Source organism: Dipodomys merriami, unplaced genomic scaffold, assembly GCF_024711535.1.
Source record: "Dipodomys merriami isolate MVZ:Mamm:240054 unplaced genomic scaffold, mDipMer1.0.p SCAF_175, whole genome shotgun sequence".
NCBI classification, from domain to species: Eukaryota; Metazoa; Chordata; class Mammalia; order Rodentia; family Heteromyidae; genus Dipodomys; species Dipodomys merriami.
In genome coordinates this window covers 1,997,836-2,018,664 of record NW_027203104.1, presented here as the reverse complement: position 1 = coordinate 2,018,664, position 20,829 = coordinate 1,997,836, and the positions used below count along the sequence as shown (strand labels likewise).

Sequence of the window (20,829 nt, the reverse complement as noted above, 5' to 3'; positions counted from 1 at the left end):
TCTCTTATGTAAAATATCCCTGGAACTCAAAAAATTAAGTCCCCCAACAACAAATTTTCAAAGAAACAACTGCCCAATAAATAAGTGAGCTAAAGTCTTAAAGAGAAACTTCTCTGAAGAGGAAAGAAGGATGGCCAATAAACACATGAAGAAATGCTGGGAGGGTGGCTCAGTGGTAGAGTTCTTGCCTTGCAAGCCTGAGGCCCTGGGTTCGATTCCTCAGCACCAAATAAGAGTAAAGAAAAAAGCCGGAAATGGTGTTGTCGCTGGAGTGTTAGAGCGTAAGCCTTGAGCCGAAGAGGTGAGGGACAGTGCCCACAGAGTTCAAGCCCCACTACCGGACCCACCCCCCCCCCCCCCCGCAAAAGAGAAACTTCTCTGAGAGAGGAAAGAAGGATGGCCAATAGACACATGAATAAATGCCCAACATCTATAGCCAAAAAAGAAATGCAAATCAAAACAACGTTGAGATACCATCTAACCCCAGTTAGAATGGATAAAATCAAGAACTCTAATAACAACAGATCCTGGAGGGGATGTGGATAGAAGAGAACTTTACTGCATTGGTGGTGGGAGTGTAAACTTGTTCAAACACTTTGGAATGCAGTATGGAGGGTCGTCAAAAGACTCCACATAGAGCTCCCCTATTACCCAGCATTTCCACTTGTGGGCATTTACCCAAATGTTCACAAACAAGACCACACTAAAGCTACCCACACGACTATGTTTATTGCAGCATTGTTTACTAAAGGTAAGACATGGAACCAACCAAGATGCCCCTCAGTAGATGAATGGATCAAGAAAATGTGGTATGCATACACAATGGAATTCTATGCCTCCTTCAGAAAGAATGACATTGCCTTATTTGTTAGGAAATGGAAAGGATTGGAAAAAATTATATTAAATGAAGTAAGCCAGACCCAAAGAAACATAGGTCCCATGGTTTCCCTTATTTACATAACTAGTATAAGTCAGAGTCAAGCACAAAAGGTCAGATAAATTATTGTTAGAGAAATGAATCCTAAGATATGTATTCAAATGTTTTTTTTTCTTCCTGCGATTGTTTCTAACAGATTTATAAGATTATTTCTTTGTTGCTTTGTTTGTCCCTGCTCCACCATATAACCCCTGCTTTCCCTGTATTTGATGTCGGTATAATTTTTGATGGGGAAGGGGAAAAACTCATCATTTAAATAGGGATACAGGTGGACCCATTGCAACAATGAGATATACAAGTCATTATGTTGAAAATGAACTTTACCACTTTGGTGCCAGGGGCAGGAGGGGATTGAGGGGGGGAAGATTTTGTGAGGGGGGGTGGGAGGAAGGGAAGGGGGAAACAAAGGAGGAGGCTACAATGCTTGATAAGAAATGCACTCATTACCTTGCCCATGTAATTGTAAACCCTCTGTTCAGTATTTTCACAATAAGAACAAACAAATTCCTTCAGATGTAGGCCCATGAGTAATATTGCTGCATCCTATGATACTCTTACTTTTAGCTTTTTGAGAGACATCTATACCATTTTCCCTAGTTGATACACTAATATAAACTCATACAAACATCCTCACTAGCAGTTACTGCTTTATGTGTACTTGCTGATTTCCAATCTGATGGAAATGAGATGAAACTTTATGTCATTTAAATTTGTATTTCTGTTCTGGCCTGGCATGCTAAACTTTGCTTCATCTACAAATGTTCTCAGTTGTACATCTTGGGAGTTAAGTACACTCATTTGTCCTGTCAGTTCATTTATGTATTTATTAATTAGATTATTGGTTCTTCAGGAGTTTAGATATTTGAGCTCTCTCTCTGTATGTTGGTCATTAGTCTGTTTTCAGATATATTGCTGGGAAATATGTTTTCCCATGCTGCAGACTATTATGCAGTATTTTAATTCTACTTCTCAAAATCTGTGATGTTTTGAGAGTGAGGATCCGTGGTAGAGTGCTTGCCAAGCATGCATGGAAACCATGGTTTTATCCTCCATACCACATAAACAGAGAAAACTGGAAATGGCACTGTGGCTCAAGTGGTAGAATGGTAGTCTTGAGCAAAAGAAGTTCATGGTCAGTGCCAAGGCCCTGAGTTCAAACCCCAGGACTGGCAAAAAAAAAAATACAATCTGTCATGAAATCATTGAAATAACTAAAGTCCATATACTTTTACTTAATACACAACTGCTGGAGGATTTCTATTATACTAAGACCTATACACTACTTGTTCTTCACATAGCTGATTTTTATGTTGAATTGGCTCATGCCTATTTTATTTTTTTGCCAGCGCCTGAGCTAGAGCTCAGGTTTTGTGCTTGTTCACTTTCCTCTCTCCTAGGTCAAGAACATGTGAGCCATGCCTCCCACTCAGCTTTTTGCTGGTTAATTGAAGCTAATGTCTTGTCACCTTTTCGGTCTGTTCTTGCTCTATTCCTTGATCCTCAGATCTTGGCTTCCTGAGTATGTAGGCTTCCAGGCAAAATCCATCAATCCCTTGCAGGCACAAACCACCAGCACATATATGGTTTTTTCCTTTTATGGCTGTTGCCATACAAAATAAGATGAATATTCAAATACCATAAAGCATGTCCCAATCTTTTGGACCATACATATATTCTAATTATATATTAACTATATATATTACAGAATGTATATATAATATATATAGATCATTTTAGCTGGGAACAAGCACAAATACACACACATACATATATGAGAAAACTGCACATGTCTGTGGCTTGACATCATTAGCAGAGAAACCATGGCCATTAATATTCCATACAAAAAATTAAAGTACTTTATGTTTACAGGTATGCACCTATATTTGTATATGAATATGTAAACATATATACACACACGCATATATATACACTTGCACACTCATGTATATATTATATGGTATATATTGATATATTATATATGGCATGTATGCAAATGAGGCAGCGCCTTACTATGTACCCTATGTGGCTCTCAAATAGGTGAAAATCCTGTCTTCCTTTATTTTGTTTTGAATTATAAGCCTGCCGAAACACACCTAGCTTATTAACTTTATGTCAGATGAATACACTGCTGTGCTCAAATCATATGAGTTTCTCATTATTAAAGATGGATAATCGTTAGAGGAACTAAGAAATGAACTAATTTCACAACCTTATCATATTAACCTATTTTTCTGTTTCTAAGAGGATTCCTTAAAAGTGTGCATAATTACAAAATGAAGTTCAATTACTACAATGGTATTGATTTCTGTACATCAGTCAAACATGCAAAAGTTAGCATTTGATCTCATTGCCTAGGTGCTTTTCCTGAGTTTCTTTGCTTAAGGCTAGTCCTCTACCACTTGAGCCACATATCTATTACTTATGACCTTTATGGTGGTTAATTGGAGATAAGACTCTGCTGTTCATTTTGCCCAGGCAAGCCTCAAAGTTTGGTCTTCATATTTCAGAATTGCAGGTATGAGTGGCCTGAGCCCAGCATCTTTACATATTGTTATTTACATGCCTTCACTTATTTCTGGTGCTGAATAAGGTTTGTTTGCTTTTTCTGCTGGTCCTGGGGCTTGAACTCAGGGCCTAGGTTCTGTCCCTGAACTTTTTTGCTCAAGACTAGTATCACTTGAGCCACATGTTCACTTCAGGCCTTTGGGTGGTGAATTGGAAATAGGAATTTCAATGACTTCTGTAGCTGGGCTGGTTTTGAACTATGATCCTAAGATCTCAGCCTCCTCAGTAGACAGGAGTACAAATGTAAACCACAGGTGCCCAGCTGCTTCATAAGTGTTCTGAATCAGTGTTTCTGAATACTTTACACTGATCAACAGTTTTCATCAGGTGGGTTTCAGACACTCTTCAGGGTGAAAGGGAGAAAAAAGCTGTGAGGGGGAACTAAGAATATTGCTCAGGTGCTAATGTAGCAGAGAAACTGTTCTTGGTGAGATGAATTGTGCTTTTATTTACAATCAATGAAATTCCTTCACTTTTAGTCTCCTTCTTTGTAAGAATCTTCACCTCTTGGGTTTTCAATTCCAAATAATTTGAATAAGCTTACTGCTATCACTTCTTTGTGGACTTGATCATACAATAAATGAGTTTCCTCTTTTATGTGCCTGTATTTAAGGGTCTGATATGGGTCTGTGTTCTGTTGCACCATGTCTGCTCCTGAGATGAGCTGCTTAGTAGAGCCAATGATTGTGGAAAAGGTCTGATAAATTGCAAGTTGCTATGGAGGATTATGGGTGGATGCCAGTGACTGGATGAAGTTTACAAACAAGACCACACTAAAGCTACCAGCACAACTATATTTATTGCAGCCTTATTGACCATAGCTAAGATATGGAACCAACCCAGATGCCCCTCAGTAGATGAATGGATCAAGAAAATGTGGTATATATACACTATGGAATCTATGCCTCCATCAGAAAGAATGACATTGCCCCATTTGTTAGGAAATGGAAAAACTTGGAAACAAATTTCTTTATATGTATGCACCCATGTTTGTATATAAATATATAAACATATTCACACATGCATATATATACATTTGCACACTCATGTATATATTATATGGTATATATTAACATATATTTTATATATACAAATGAAGCAGAGTCTCGCAATGTAGCCTATGTTGCTCTCAAAGAGGTGAAAATCCTGTCTTCCTTCACTATGTTTTGAATTATAAACCTGCTAAAACATACCTAGCTTACTCTATTTAATTCAGAGGAATTCACTACTGTGCTCAAATCAAATGAGTTCCTAATTATTAAGGAAGGAAAATGTTTCGAGGAACTACTAAATGAACTAGCTTCACAACCCTATCAAAGAAAGTTATCTTTCTGTTTTAAGAGGATTCCTTAAAAGTGTGCATTATTACAAAATGAAGTTCAATTACTACAATGGTATTGATTCCTGTACATCAGTCAAACATGCAAATGTTAGTACTTGATCTCATTTCCTAGGTGCTGTTCTTGATCTTCTTTGCTTAAGGCTAGTCCTGTACCACTTGAGCCACATATCTTTTACTTATGACCTTTATGGTGGTTAATTGGGGAGAAGAGTCCCCTGTTCATTTTGCCCAGGCAAGCTTCAAAGATTGATCTTCAGCTTTCAGAATTGCAAGCATGAGCAGCCTAAGCCCCGCAGCTTTACATATTGGTATTTACATGCCTTGAGTTATTTCTGGTACTGAATAAGGGCTTCGATGTTTGTTTGCGTTTTTGCTGGTCCTGGGGCTTGAACTCAGGGCCTAGGTGCTGTCCCTACACTTGATTGCTCATGACTAGTACTGTATCACTTGAGCCACATGTTCCCTTCAAGCCATTGGGTGAATTGGAAATAGTAATTTCAATGACTTTTGCAGCTGGGCTGGTTTTGAAATATGATCCTAAGATGTCAGCCTTCTGAGTAGATAGGAGTACATGTGTGAACCACAGGTGCCCAGCTGCTTCATAAGTGTGCTGAGACCTCTTAAAATCAGCCAAATACTTTACACTGACCCAACAGTTTTCATCAGGTGAGTTTCAGACACTCCTCAGGGTTAAAGGGAGAAAAAAGCTGAGTTGGGAACTAGGAATATTCCCAGGTGCTAATGTGTCAGAAACTATTCATGGGGAGATGAATGTGTTTTTCTTTTATTAAGGAGGTGCCATGGACTGGCTCTGTCGGGACGACGGAGGACACCTAGTGGAGGTAACTGGAATAGGTGGGGAGATGGCCAACAGACAATTCACACAAGAGGAGTGAATGCTGAATGTGATTTACTGCAGAGGATAACAAGCTTTTATAGAAAATATCTCCATGAGACAGGGCAAAAGGTTACACAATCTTGCTGCAAGACTTCGTTCTTGGGTGGTCATCAGCTGCTCGCCTGATCTTGTTTTTTGCATGATGAGCTATGACGATAGGCAGTTGTTTTCGGCTTTACCTCTATTTTTAAGAAATACAGTTGTTTCGAGATGTTTATCACCTATTAACCATTAACCAGAGCATATGGGCAAGGTGCTGGACAGAAAGGCATGAACTCTAGTACTCTATTGTTACTTTTGTTTAGTTTTGTACTTTATGCGTTTCAAATCTTTTCTAAGCAATTATTCTTCTTTGCCATTTTTTAGAGGGTCCCCATTTTGTGGCCCAAAATCATGATATTCAGTATACTTAGTTAAATCTGGCCATATATCTAATTCAAGCTCATAGTGTCTTCTCTGTAACCCTTTCACATAATCGTTTCCTCTTCTCCATAGAGGCCTTAACTGTCTCATAAGATCTTTCTTGTTCCTTTTTTGATAGTATGCACCAAGGAGGCCTAGATCTAGCAAGTCTCTCAGTAAATGCAAGAGAGTAATAGGAAGTTCTTTCTCCTAAGTAGTTTTCCCAACCGTTGCCATCCTTATCATATACACCTGTAAAAGGCTATGGATCTGGGGGAAGTCTCTGTGGTCCTCTAAATAATGGAGGATTCCACTATTTTCCTCTGATAACCCATTGCCACCTTCCATCTACCAACCTTTTAGGAATCTTATTTAGCTTTTGGTCTAAATATTCCTCTACATCTTTCTTATCTACAGGATATCTATATGAGTCTATTGTCTATGCTCCAGGATTAAAGGGAAGTCTCCAATAGCCATACACTCTTTCTGCTCTAGCCATGCCTACTGCTTCTTGTAAATTTCTTACAAACAATTCCTTTTGCTGAAGTGACGTCATGAAACTCCCAATACTTTTATATTTACTTATGACTTGTCTAATAGCCTCCATAAGAGGGACTTTCAGGGTAGCACTTAACTCTGGTGAGCTAGTCATGTTCTCAGGACACTCATCAGATGTTGGAGTCGTCAACACTTCCAAGAAAGAGCCCTGAATGAGGGAAAGTTGAGCATGAGTAAGTAGAACAAGCAACAGGAGCAGTAAAAGATTAATAGGCACTCCTATTCAGCAAAAAAAAGAAAAACAGGAACATATCTTTCCCAGGGCCTTGCCAGCCTTTTTAGGAGGTAGGCCTCTTTGAAGCCCCATTCTCTGAGGTAGACTTCTGTGAAGTCCTATTCTCAGGGGTAGGCTTCTGTGAAGTCCCATTCTCAGAGGTAGGCTACTGTGGAGTCCCATTCTCAGATCTAAAAGCAGGTGTTCCATGCTAAGCAGACTCCACAGAAGTAGGCGTGGCAACAAGGGTATTTTTTTTTATTTTTTTTGGTTCGGTCGTGGGACTGAACTCTGGGCCTGGGCGCTGTCCCTCAGCTCTTCAACTCAAGGCTAGTGCTCTATCACTTCAACCACAGTGCCACTTCTGGCTTTTTCCTTTTTGCTTATATGGTGCTGGGGAATCAAACCCAGGGCCTCATGCATGTAAGGCAAGCGCTCTACAAGTGAGCCACCTTCCCAGCCCTGCTTTTATTTTCAATCAATGAAATTCCTTCACTTTTAGTCCTCTTCTTTGTAAGAGTGTTCATTTCCTGGGTTTTCAATTCCAAATAATTTAAATAACCTTAATGCTATCCCTCCTTTGAGGACTTGATCATATAGTAAAGGAGTTTCCTCCTTTATGTGCCTGTATTTAGGTCCTGATATGGGTCTGTGTTCTGTTGCACCATGACTGCACCTGAGATGAGCTGGTTAGTAGAGCCAATGATTGTGGAAAACATCTGACATAATGAATAGTGCTGTGGAGGGTTATGGATGGATTCAGGTGACTGGATGAATTTGTAGTGACATATATGTATATTTACATACATAGATATGCATACCCACACACACACAATGTAATCACCCTGGTGAGCTGCTGATGAATGCGTCCCTTGTAATCTGTCACTCAAAGCCAAGAGGTTCACATTTATGAACCATTGGGACATTCTCAAGTATGTCTCTAAAGTCCTCATAAGCTGTTGCTATGGAGACATGTTCATGTGGGGCTTCTGAATTCTGTTTTTACACATGGGATTGTGGAATGTTAAGTGTATATTCTTTTTTGTTTTCTTTAGCTCCAAGAATGGGACTCAAAGCCAGTACATGATACTTTGCTCACTTACTAATGCTCTAACAACTAAGCCATACCTCTATCCCTTAAAGTATGTATTTTGTCTATTCTGTTGTGAAAGACTATATGAATATATGACAAATACTACCAGCTCTATAAAAATTATAGAACTGTTCATTTCCAGGGGTGAAGAGACTGATGTTTTAGAAGGTATTCTAGGTTTACAGAAAAATTTGAAAATTGTTTCCCACAAGAAATCTGAATGGATTCTATGTCACTTTTATTGAATTTCACCACATAAAATAAGTATTTACTAAATCAACTTTATTACTCATCTATAATTCTCAAATATTTCTCATTTTTAAACGTTACAAAATTACATTAAATCACTCAATTTCTTTATAGATTCTATGAAACTACTTATTTTCCTAATTTATAACATTTCAGTTTTACTTACATAAGTTTTGTAAACACCTTTGAAGAAAGTAGACTGCTTCCCAATGATAGGATTCATGATACTAAATACAACAACCTCAAAATTAGAGATGTGGCACAAAGGGTAGAGTGCTAAGCTTGAGAATAAAAGCCAAAGGGAAGTAAAGGGCCATGAGTTCAAATGAAACTAACAGCAAAATAAAAGGAAAAAGGTAAATATCATCCTAGAATTTCATGAAACAGGAAATTAGACATAATCATCTTCTTGTAGATCTCCCAATAGAGAATGTTAGAAATGGAACTTGAGAAATTTTAGAAGATGGACATTTAGGGAAGAATGACTGAGAGTACTTAGAACTTTTTTGAAAAACTTTCTACATGTTTTACATTGCTATGATTTCTCATGTGTGTGTGTGTTAAATGATGAACCCTGAGCTGTGACTTCTGGTTGAAGAATTCCACATTTCTACCTTGATAAGGTTTGTATCCTGTGTGGGTTCTCTATTGCAAACTGACTTCTCTTCCAAATGAAAGACTTTCCCTACTTGTTACATACTAGAGATTTCTCATTTGGGTGAATTTTCTTATATGCTAGGCTGTGGCCTCCTGTGGACGGTTCTTTCCACATTTGTTGCAGTCATAAGGCTTCTCTCTTGTGTTGTGCTCTCTGATGAAAAATAAGGGTTGACTTCTGTGTGAAACTCTTTCCACAGCTGTTACATTCCTAAAGTTTTACTCCTGTGTGTTCTCCGATGGACAGTAAGGTTTCCCCTGTGGCTGAATGACTTTCCACACAGGTCACATTCAAAAGGTTTCTCTCCTGTGTGTGTTCTCTGATGGTCAGAAAGGTATACCTTCCTGGTGAAAGACTTTCCACAGCTGTTACATTCATAAGGTTTCTCTCCTGTGTGCATTATCTGATGGATGTTAAGTGCTGCCTTCCACCTGAAAGACTTTCCACACTCCATACATTCATAAGGTTTCTCTCCTGTGTGTATTATCTGATGTGATTTAAGGATCGACTTCCGGATGAAAGACTTTCCACACCAGCTACATCCATAAGGTTTTTCTCCTGTGTGTTTTCTCTCATGGACAGTAAGGCCGATTTTCTTGGTGAAAGACTTTCCACACCTCCTACATTCATAAGGTCTCTGTCCTGTATGTGTTGCCTGATGGGCAGTAAGTTGTGACTTCATGGCGAAAGACTTTCTACACACATTACATTCATAAGGTTTCTCTCCCGTGTGTATTGTCTCATGGATAGTAAGGCATGTTTTCCGGGCAAAAACCTTTCCACACCTGCTACATTCATAAGGTCTCTCTCCTGTATGTGTTGTCTGATGGATCCTAAGGTTTCCTTTCTGGGTGAAAGACTTTCTACACACATTACACTGATAAGGTTTCTCTCCTGTGTGTGTTGTCTGATGGATTTTAATTTGTGCCTTCTGGGTGAAAGACTTTCCACATATATTACATTTGTATGGTTTCTCTCCTGTGTGTGTTGTCTGATGGACATTAAGGGTTGTCTTCTGGGTGAAAGACTTCCCACATTTGTTACATTCATAAGGTTTCTCTCCTGTGTGTGTTCTCTGATGGACAGTAAGGTATGCCTTCAAGTGAAAAGATTTTCCACACTTGTTACATTCATAAAGTGTCTTTCTTGTGTGAATTTTCTGATGAAAAGTAAGGTTTGCCTTCCGGATGAAGGACTTTCCACACACATTACATTCATAAGGTTTCTCTCTTGTGTGTGTTGTCTGATGGACAGTAAGGTGTGCCTTCTGGATGAAAGACTTTCCACACACATTACATTCATAAGGTTTATCTCCTATGTGTATTCTGTGATGATATGTAAGTTTTGACTTCCGCATGAAAGACTTTCCACACAGGTTACATTCATAAGGTTTCTCACCTGTGTGTGTTCGCTCGTGAGCAGTAAGGTTTGTCTTCTGGGTGAAAGACTTCCCACACTGGATACATTCATAAGGCTTCTCTCCTGTGTGTGTTTTCTGATGGACAGTGAGGTATGACTTCAGGCTGAATGACTTTCCACACAGGTTACATTCATAAGGTTTCTCTCCTGTGTGTGTTGTCCGATGGACAGTGAGGTGTGCCTTCTGGCTGAAAGACTTTCCACACACATTACATTCATGAGGTTTCTCTCCTGTGTGTGTTAGCTGATGGACAGTAAGCTGTGCCTTCCGAGTGAAAGACTTTCCACACAGGTTACATTCATAAGGTTTCTCTCCCGTGTGTGTTGTCAGATGGACATTAAGGGTTGTCTTTCGGCTGAAAGACTTTCCACACACATTACATTCATAAGGTTTCTCTCCTGTGTGTTTTGTCAGATGGACAGTAAGGTGTGCCTTCCGGCTGAAAGACTTTCCACACACATTACATTCATAAGGTTTCTCTCCTGTGTGTGTTCTCTGATGGACAGTAAGGTATGTCTTCCGGGTGAAAGAATGTCCACATTGGTTAGATTCTTTAACTACAGGAGATACTCCAGGACTATAAGCAGCACATATCCCATTAGACTCGCCATGGAGAAGCATGTTCTGACACTGCCTGAACTCCTCTGTCCTTATCCCTAAGGAGTTCCCATTATTCCTAATCAGCTCTGACTTAGGTTTTGATCTCAAATTAAAAGTTGTTATTAATTTCACATTTTTCTCCCCTGTGTTAATATTCATGACTCCGACTTCAGACAGACAATCATAGGGATTCTCCTGACAGGTCTTAGTCCTGTACTCCTTTTCTTGGACATCTACAATGAGATATAGAAAGACAGACAAAAACAGAAATGAGACCTCAAGATTCCTTAATGTAACAGTAAAGGCATTTCCGTGCATCCTAACTGTTACGAGATTTTAAAAGATCAAAGCAGGAACTCTTTGATGCAGAATATAAGCTTTTCTCTGATATGTATTAGTTAAGAAAGTAGCACTGACATTTTACAATGGTAAATAATGTTTTTCTGTTTCAGTTTTTCTCAAGGAATTAATTACTCAAATGATTCATCTACACACTATTAGTTATAAGCTGAGTACTAAACATTTGCCTTTAATACCCTCGAGGTTTGGTCCTAAGGGAATAGCTATTATTTTTCTTTTAATTTGTGGAAATAATTTATACATTTTGCTGCTTTGCTTCTCAACCATTAGGTGAGGAACAGAAATACTGTCTAGATTTAGGGACCATTAGGGTGTTTGATACATCCCTTGGCCTTTCCGCTAAGCATGGAAGGTTCCTGAGAGTAAGGATTTATACCTCCATCTCTTCAGTTCTAACTTCTCACTAAGAATTACTTTAGGGATTGGTGGCATTTTTAAAATTGGTTTCCCTCACCCTTAGTCAAATTCTCATCAAATTTCCTTTTCTAACACTCCTGCTCCTTCACAACCATTAAAGACCAAAGATACTGCAGCTCACCACCCAGGTAGTCATCCCCTATGAACCAAAAGCTTTGCTTCTGAATCTCACTCACTTCCACCATCACCAAGAAGCAATTTTCCTCTTCACAGGATAGCAGTCCTGGCATACTCCTCATTTCCTCATACCTGCATAGGCCTTGTTTCAATGAAAATGAGACCTCATTTTCAACATTTCTCATTTCCTTTTTCTGTTTAAGAAGGATTTCTACAAAGAAAAAGAAAATTGCTCACTTTAACTATACTGGGACAGCCAAATCAGTTTGTCTCCATGTAAATTCTTGATTGTCATGTCCTGAAGACAAAGGATCACCTAGTTCTCTGCCACACATGACTCAGGGAACTAGGAACATTATTGCTTAGTACAGCTCATTAAACTTACCAAGTGTACTCTGGCTACAAAACTACCATGCAAGATGCTTTATCTCACCTGTGAGATTTTTGTCTGAGGCTTCTCTTATCCATGGTTCTGACCCTTGCTCCAGCTTGGCAATCAATTTAGGTTTAGGAACACAGTGTCCTGTTATTAACAAGTAGAGAAGAACTATTGGTAGGATGGGTCATCATTACTGTAAGGTCTTAGACATCATGTTCACAAACTTGCTCCTAAACCTTGTTTCTCATTTCTTATCCACTCCCTCGTTGATATTCCCCAGCTTTCAACTTATTTTGCCAATTGTGTGCCTTGAACTCAGCTCTTTTGCTCAAAGCTAGCATTCTGCTAGTTTCAGTCCCAGCTACATTTGTAGATTGTGAGGAGATTTGGAGATAAAAGCCTCATGGTCACTTTTCTGCAGTTGCAGGCTTCAAACCAACATCCTCACATTTCTGCCTCCAGAGAAGCTAAGATTACAGGTGTTAGCCACTGCACCCAGGATCAGGGTTGATTACAAATAACCACTTTCAACTAGTGATTTTCAGATCATACTTCAAATAGTGATGTACTTTCTATTCTAGACTATATTTGCACGTACAGAAATCAACCCAAGTTTAGGATGACAGTCTTCTTTGTATTAGTGGAATGCAGTTTAGATTTTGGGTCCAAGTGCTGATTGGGTTTCTTGATGAATGGGAATAAAATTGTCTCCAATTACATAATGAAGTGGAAAAAATGGACAGGAATTTTATATTCCCACGGAGTGGAATCATCACCCGAAACAACATAAATATTTATATATCTACTTAAAAAAGAAAACAGCCTTTGATCTCGCATGTTCAAATGACTTTTGCTCACCTAAAGACAAGAGGTTGCTGTAGGTCTCCAGCATTACATCTCTATGCAGGGTCCTCTGAGCATGATCCAAGTCTTGCCACTCCTCCCAGCTGAAGTCCACAGCCACATCATCAAATGACACCAGCTTCTGTAATGGCACATTTGAATCAAGTAATTAGCCCAAGTCAGGAAGGTCTGTGGGACTCATCCCCAATTAATCACCAGGAGAAAAGCAGAACTGGTGCTATGGCTCATGTGGTAGAGCACTAGCCTTGAGGGGAAGAATTCAGGGACAGTGCTCAGGTCCAGAAATCAAACCTCACAACCAACCAACAGACACGCATGCACACACACACACACACACACACACACACACACACACACACACACGGTATCTCATAAGCAATTACAACACATTTAGGACATCACAAGGAATACATAGCACCTTACTGATTCATGAAAAGTAAGTGTCTACATAAATGTTAAAGGCAGTAACAGTACTTAAGAACGTACCTAATGATGGATTGGCCCTTATAAGATCTGATTTACTTCCCATATATAAATATCCTGTGTTAACTATTTTGTAGTTTCAGTGCTAAATACTGAATTATGGTCATAGATACCCTGATATTTCTTTCCTATGTAAAAAAGAACTGCTAGAAGGAAGTTTTGTGAACTTGGCCTACCTTCTACAATCCACAATATAGTTGCGAGGGGCATACCATGTTCCCTGACTACATTTTCATTTAAATATGCCTTCATGGAAGGATGGAGGATGGATAGAGACTTAAGGAACATTCAAGATGACAAAAAACGAAAAATAGGACCACGACAAGCAAGACAGAGAAAAATTAGAAGAGGGATGTGATCTAATGATACAGAAGACAAATTTACAAGTTGGAAGGAAATAAGAGTGCTAATTTGCCTGCAGAGGCTAAGAGGAGAGGTTTTGAACTCCCACACTGAACCCTATTACAAATGATGAATGGCCAAGCCAGCCATGCTTGGCAATAGCAGAGGTGAATGCTCACTAACACACAAAAGGGAAATATATATGTGAGAAATTGAAAGAAAATAACATTCAATTCACAATCCATTGGGCAGAGGAACTCTACTAAAAATGTAGATTGAAGATATGGTCAGGGAAAGAGAGTTGATTAATTACACATCTGCATTTTAAGACTGTTACAAGAGAAGTGCTTCAAGAGAAGAGCAAAAGGAGTCCACATATATATACAGGTAGGACAAAAAAACTAAAATGGTAAATGTGTAAGTAAGTATAAAGGAATATATTGGTCATATATTTTATGTAATATTTCTGCAATAGTTTGTTGAAATAAAACTTATAGTACCATATTCATGATTCACAAGGCATGAATATCCAATATATAAACTCATCACTTTATTTAAAGAAATGTATGTAGATTACTCATATGCATCAATAAATATTGCAATTACCAGGCAAATCAGAAGGCCTCAGTCCAACGAATTAATTGTACCAAAATAGAGGGTACTAGATTTAGGGCTGGAAATGTGGCTTACTCCAGAGTGCTAGTCTAGAATGCACGGGTTCAATTATTCAGTGCCATGTGAACAGAAAAACTAGAAATAAGGAAAACGATTGAAGACACTTTAAAACAAATCTACAAATAATTCCTTGAAATATACAAAGATCAGTATCAATAGTCAGGAGAAGAATTCAAATCAAAATTCTACAGAAATAACTACTTTATATATGTTACTATGGGCAGTTTTAAATAAAAACAACAAATATCCTTCCAAAGTCTAACAAAGGCTGGAAAGGATGTGAATTCAATTTGAACCTTGTTGCATGTCTGGCAGGAATGTAAAACAATCAAAGATGGTATGGACAGAGCTAAAAAGAACTAAATAGAGAATTACATAGGAATATGGTCCAGCACTTCTATTTCTAGATTTGTACCCAGCAGAAGAGAAAGCAGAGATAAGAAGTAGTATTAGAGAATCACTTCAGAGCAAATACTGACAAGAACCAAAAGACAGACACAGGTAAAAGAATAAACAGACATTGAAAAGCAAGACAAGTTTGCTACATTTTATAGCAGGGTTGATCTTTGAATACATTAAGCTAAGTAAAATACAGCAGTCATAAAAGCACAGCCATGGTATGATTTCCCTGACTGAGCTTTCAAGGATCAACAAAGTCATAGAGCCAAAAAGTAAGATGGTTCCAGAGACTGGGGTAGAGAGGAAAAGGAGCTGCCTATTAATGATTATACAGCTTCATACATGGAAAATGAAACATGCTGTACATGGATGGAAGAGATGGCTGCAGAACAACGCAGCCATATGAACTATCAGTGAACTCTGAATTGAAAATGGGTAATGTAGCCACACAGGATGGAACATACCTAAACACCCTGAACTTGGGAAATTCAAAAAGGATGACCAGCCAGGCTAGCTTCCATAACAATTTCAAGAGCATGCTGGACTACATATCAAGACCTGTCTTCAAAAGGAATAGGGAATGATTTGTATTGACAAAGCTCATAAAATTCACAAACTTTATAGACCATGACAATGACAATTTGCCTTGAAGGTGAAAATGTGTTTTTGACTTCTACTAAGCATCTCTGTTCCACAATACTGTGACATATGTGAAATTTTAATAATCACTTTCTCTCAATGTAAACAACAAAAAAAGAAAATTCAGAGAAGGGGTGGTTTAGGAGCAATGGGTGACAGACATCTTCTATTCACATATTGTTTTGTAGAATGGCAACTTCTTTGTACAACTACTTAAACCTAATAATAAAATAAATTGTTTGAAAAAAGGAATATGGAAAAATCAAATTTTAGACTCTCTGAATAGGATCAGAGATATAGGTGCCATGTGTGTCTATTTTCCAGTTAAAATAACAAATTAAAATTTAAGAACAAACGTTAAGCCACATTTTAGCTGGAAACATACAGCTACAAATAGCATTAGTAACAAACACACATAGACCAAAAATGCAAAGTATTCCTTTTTTTTTTTTTTTTAATCGGTTGTGTGGCTTGAACTCTAGGCTTGGGCACTCTCCCTCAGGTCTTCAACTAAAGCCTAATGCTCCACCACTTGATCCACTGTGCCACTTCCGGTGTTCTGAGTGATTTATTGGAGATAAGTGTCTCATGGACTTTCCTGTCCAGGCTGGCTTTGAACCAGGATCCTCAGCTCTCAGCCTCCTGAGTAGCTAGGATGACAGGTGTGGGCCACCGGAGCCTGAACAAAAATGCAAATTACTCTAATCTGTGCATCTTAATTTTAGTTTTTGTATATCTTTTCACTGACTATTTTTCAAGTGTATCTCATATTGCTGAATCAGTTCTCTAGTAAGCTTCCCAAGGATATTTCTTGCTGTTCTTTTTGATGGGCTTATAATGTACTATATGATTTTTTTTTTTTGTTTCTTTGTATGTTCTTCTGCCATGGCATAAACCTTGTTGTCACTCTCTTTGATTCTGGTGTCTTGCATCTTGTATATACATTTTTCTAATTGAGGAGGGGAACAGAAATTATAAAATGCTGAAATAAGAATACAGGATGGCCCATTGTAACAATGACTTGTACAAGGAACTATGTTGAAAAGGAACCTAACCTGACCTGCTAGGCTCAGCTCCACACAAAGGGAAGTCTCCCAGCCAGGGCTCCAGCCCCAGGAGTGGCTTTCTTCACTGGGTAAACAGAGAAAGAGGCTGCCCCTCCCTATAACAGCCTTGACAATCAATTGAAATTCAGTAAACATAAACTCTGAGAATGGCTTCAGGCTGGGCTCAGAGAATCTCTCAGAAGCTAGTCCCTCAGGGAAAAGCTACTGTTTGCTGAAAGGCCTCAACTCTATCCAGAACCTAGCCTCTTCACAGCATCTCCACACTAGAGGAAACAGCCAACTCCATCTTTTGTGATACTCAGAACAGATCTCCCTCCCATTAAATTGCCCTGGGAGAAGGATCACAAACTCCTGTGTAAAGCAGAGCAGTTTTCTGCCTGCTCAAACAAATTGACCTAAGAAACCAACCAAGCCACAGGAAAATCAAATACTGCAAGCGGATCAGAGACTGTAACAAGAGACTGGTTAAGGACACAAGGGATCTTCCCATAACCTTCCCCCACAAAAAAATCAAATAGTCTTTTTTTGTACCTTTCATAAAAGTTTTTTTCTAAAACTTTAATTTCATGTTTTTATTGTGAAAATACTGCACAGATGGGTTACAATTACATGGGCAAGATAATGAATACATTTCTTATCAAGCATTGTAGCCTCCTCCTTTGTTTCCCCTTCCCATCACTTCCCAGCCTCCCCTGGCGCCCCCACACAATCCTCCCCCGCACCAAATTTGAAAAGTTTGTCTAAAACTTTCTTTAATTTTTAACTTAAAAAATTGTTTTGTATTAATTTTTTTTCCCCTCCTCTTATAATTTTTATTTTAGGGGTATAAGTTTGTGTGCTTTTTTTTCTTTAAAAAAATTTTTTTTGTTTAGCTCTACTGACCTTTTGATCCTTTTTTTCTTTCATTCCCATTCTTTTCACCTTTTCTTCTCTTTCATTTTTCTTTGCGTGACAATTGCTCTTCTGCTTATCCTGATATACCCTTAGTCGATTACTAGACCTAATACCCCATTGTGTACAACTTAATCCAGAAATTTATGACTGAATTCAAAACCTCTTAGACTTGAATTCCTTAATAGCAGTACTCTTTATACCTATATAATATTTTAAGCTTTTTAAAAACATTTTTTCATGTCTCTTTAGCCCTCCACTTCTATCATTCTATCCACCTTCTTCTTGGAAATTATGTTTTTAAATTTGAAGTCAGTGTTTCACTGTTTAATTTTTAATTTTTATTTTCCTGTTTTTTCTTGTCTCTTTGTTTCTTTCTCTTTCTCCTTTTTTAAGCTCTTTCTACTTTCATTCTATCCAATCTATTTCCCACTTTGAGATTAGGACTTAGTTAATTCTAGCTCTGCCTTTCCACATCCCTCTATTCCTATTTTTACCCACATCTCTCAATAAACCTAATAATTTCTGGTTTGTCAAATTCTTCTTTGCGCTTCTTAGCCCATGAATACACAGTTGTTTGATGTTGAATAGTATATCTGTTGAACTAGATTGTATCTGCAGACTTTTGACTGTGCAACTACAGACTTTGGATGATGCTGGCCTTAAGATAGTGTTCTAGCATAAAACTGGTGTTAACTTTCATCTCTAATGGGCAGAGCAAGCCGGAAAAACACAAGAAAAATGGCAAGTCCAGGCATCTCAACTCCCACTAAGGATAATCAGCTGACAGACCAGATAATGAATAATCCAGAGGGGAGTTCCCAAATAGCTCTACAAACACTGCTTGTAAACATTGTAAATGAAAAGACTGAAAACCTGCAAAGGACTCTGTGAGCATGATACGGAGAGAGAGGAGACAAACCAAAGGTTAATACAGGAATATCATGAACGTGAGGAAGCTACTGAAAAATTGATACAGGAATTGGTTGAACACCTTGAGAACACTCAAAGAGAAATAAAGGAATCCATGAGCTGGCAGAGATCAGTCAAAGGGAAAGAGGAATGGCGTGAGCAGGCTGAGAACACTCAAGGAGAACTACAGGAATTGGATGAACTTGAGGAAGCTAAGCAAAGAGTAATACAGGAATTGAGAGATAAGGATGAGCATACACAAAGATCACTAAATGCATTCATGGAATCCATTAACAGAGAACTGAAAGAAGTAAAGGAGACCACAACGGGAATGCTGAATGGAACCCAACAGAAGGAATGATAGCCCACAGAAACCATAACCAATCACCTAAGTGATTTGTGAATAAACAATACCAAATTAAGGAAGTCCAGTGCTTCATACACGATCTAAAACAAAGTTCCAACAAAGAATTTGAAGCCATCAAAGCTGACAATTAGAAGGAAAAGAAATAAAAAAACAAAGTAGAAAAATCTTGACAGTAGGTTAGACCATTCAGAAGATCAAATCTTAGGGACTGAAGACAACCTAGATATTACAGAGAAAGAACATATAACCATCCAAGACAAATCTAAGAAATATGATAGATCTATTCAACACTTGGAAGACACCATCAGAAGGCCCAATTGGAGGAGAATAGGTGTAGAGGAGAACCTAGAGACAGTAGTTAATGGTCTAGAAAATTTGTTTAACAGGATCCTAGCAGAGAACTCCCAAACATGCAAAAAGATAGGCCTATTCAGATACAAGAAGCAAACGGCCCCCATAAACAGGCTGCAGTTGCAATCCTAATACCAGGTAAAATAGACTTCAAAGTAAAATTTGTGAAAAGAGATAACGAAGGTTGCTACATACTAATTAAGGGATCTGTCCTTCAGGAGGATATTACAATTCTAAATATCTATTCACCAAACAACGGAGCACCCAAATTTATCCAAGAAACACTACTTTCCCTCAAATCCCACATAGATTCAAAGACAGTAATTGTTGGGCACTTTAACACACCACTCTCCCCACTGGATAGATCAACTCGGCAAAAACTCAACAGGGAAACCTAACAGATCCTAACAACTGCATAGATCAACTAGATTTAACAGACATCTACCAAATATTTCACGCAACAGCATCAGAATACATGTTTTCCTCAGAAGCACATAGAACATTTTCCAAAATAGACCACATTTTAGACCACAAAGCAAACTTGTCCAAATTCAGAAACATTGAAGTAATACCTTGCATTCTCTTAGACCAGAAGGGAATAAAATCAGAACTCCACACCAAAAGCCACCAAAGAAAGTCCTGTAATACATGGAGGCTGAACAACACACTGCTGAATCACGAGTGGGTCACGGAAGAGATTAGAAAGAACATTCAAATATTCATGATATTCAACCAAAATGAACACACAAATTACCAGCTCCTCTGGGACACAGCAAAGGTAGTACGCAGGGGCAAGTTTAGAGATCTGAGTTCCTACATCAACAAATTGCAGAGATCTGAAATCAACAATTTAATGAGACATCTGAGTCTCCTTGTAAAAGAGCAGCAAGATAAACCCCAATCCAGTAGACAGAAAGAAATAATAAAAATTAAATCAGAATTACATGAATTACAATCCAAATAAAGTATAGAAAGAATCAACAAAACAAAGAGTTGGTTCTTCTAAAAAATTAACAATATTAACAGACCCTTAGCAAATCTTCTTAGAAAAAGAAGAGAACACACCCAAATAAATAAACTCAGAGATGAGAATGGAAACATCACCACAGAAACAACCAAGATTCAGAACATTACAAAGGAATACTTCTTAAACATTTATGATAAGTTTGAGAACTTGGCAGAAATGGACCTTTTCCTAGCAAATATTGACTTGTCGAAACTAAACCAAGATGAGTTAAACCATCTAAACAGGCCCATAACAAGCATTAAAATAGAAACATCTAAGAAAAGTCCAGGACCAGATGGTTTTACAGCGGAATTCTACAAGGCCTTCTAAGCAGAGCTCACACCAATACTCCTCCAACTCTTCAATGAAATTCAAAGAGAAAGTTCACTACCGAACTCACCCAATGAAGCCCTCATAACCCTCATCTCAAAACGAGGCAGGGACTCATCAAAGAAAGAGAACTTAGAGACCCATTTCCTTGATGAACATTGATTCAAAACTTCTGAACAAAATTTTGGCCAACTGACTTCAACAATTCATCCAAAAAATCATACAACACAATGAAATAGGATTCCTTTCAGGGTTGCAAAGCTGGTTCAATATATGCAAATCAACTAATATAAT

At 38.2% G+C, this 20,829-nt stretch overlaps 1 protein-coding gene across 1 annotated transcript; it reads right to left on the bottom strand.

Annotated features, from left to right (window-relative positions):
• Positions 1 to 8,524: 8,524 nt before the first annotated feature.
• Positions 8,525 to 12,041, bottom strand: LOC138829677 (zinc finger protein 268-like). Its single transcript, XM_070026150.1, has 2 exons — positions 11,890 to 12,041; positions 8,525 to 11,169 (listed from the first exon to the last, which is right to left on the bottom strand). Exon 2 carries the CDS (start codon positions 11,093 to 11,095, stop codon positions 9,119 to 9,121), a length of 1,977 nt encoding a protein of 658 aa, XP_069882251.1. The 5' UTR covers positions 11,096 to 11,169; positions 11,890 to 12,041; the 3' UTR covers positions 8,525 to 9,118.
• Positions 12,042 to 20,829: the final 8,788 nt, after the last annotated feature.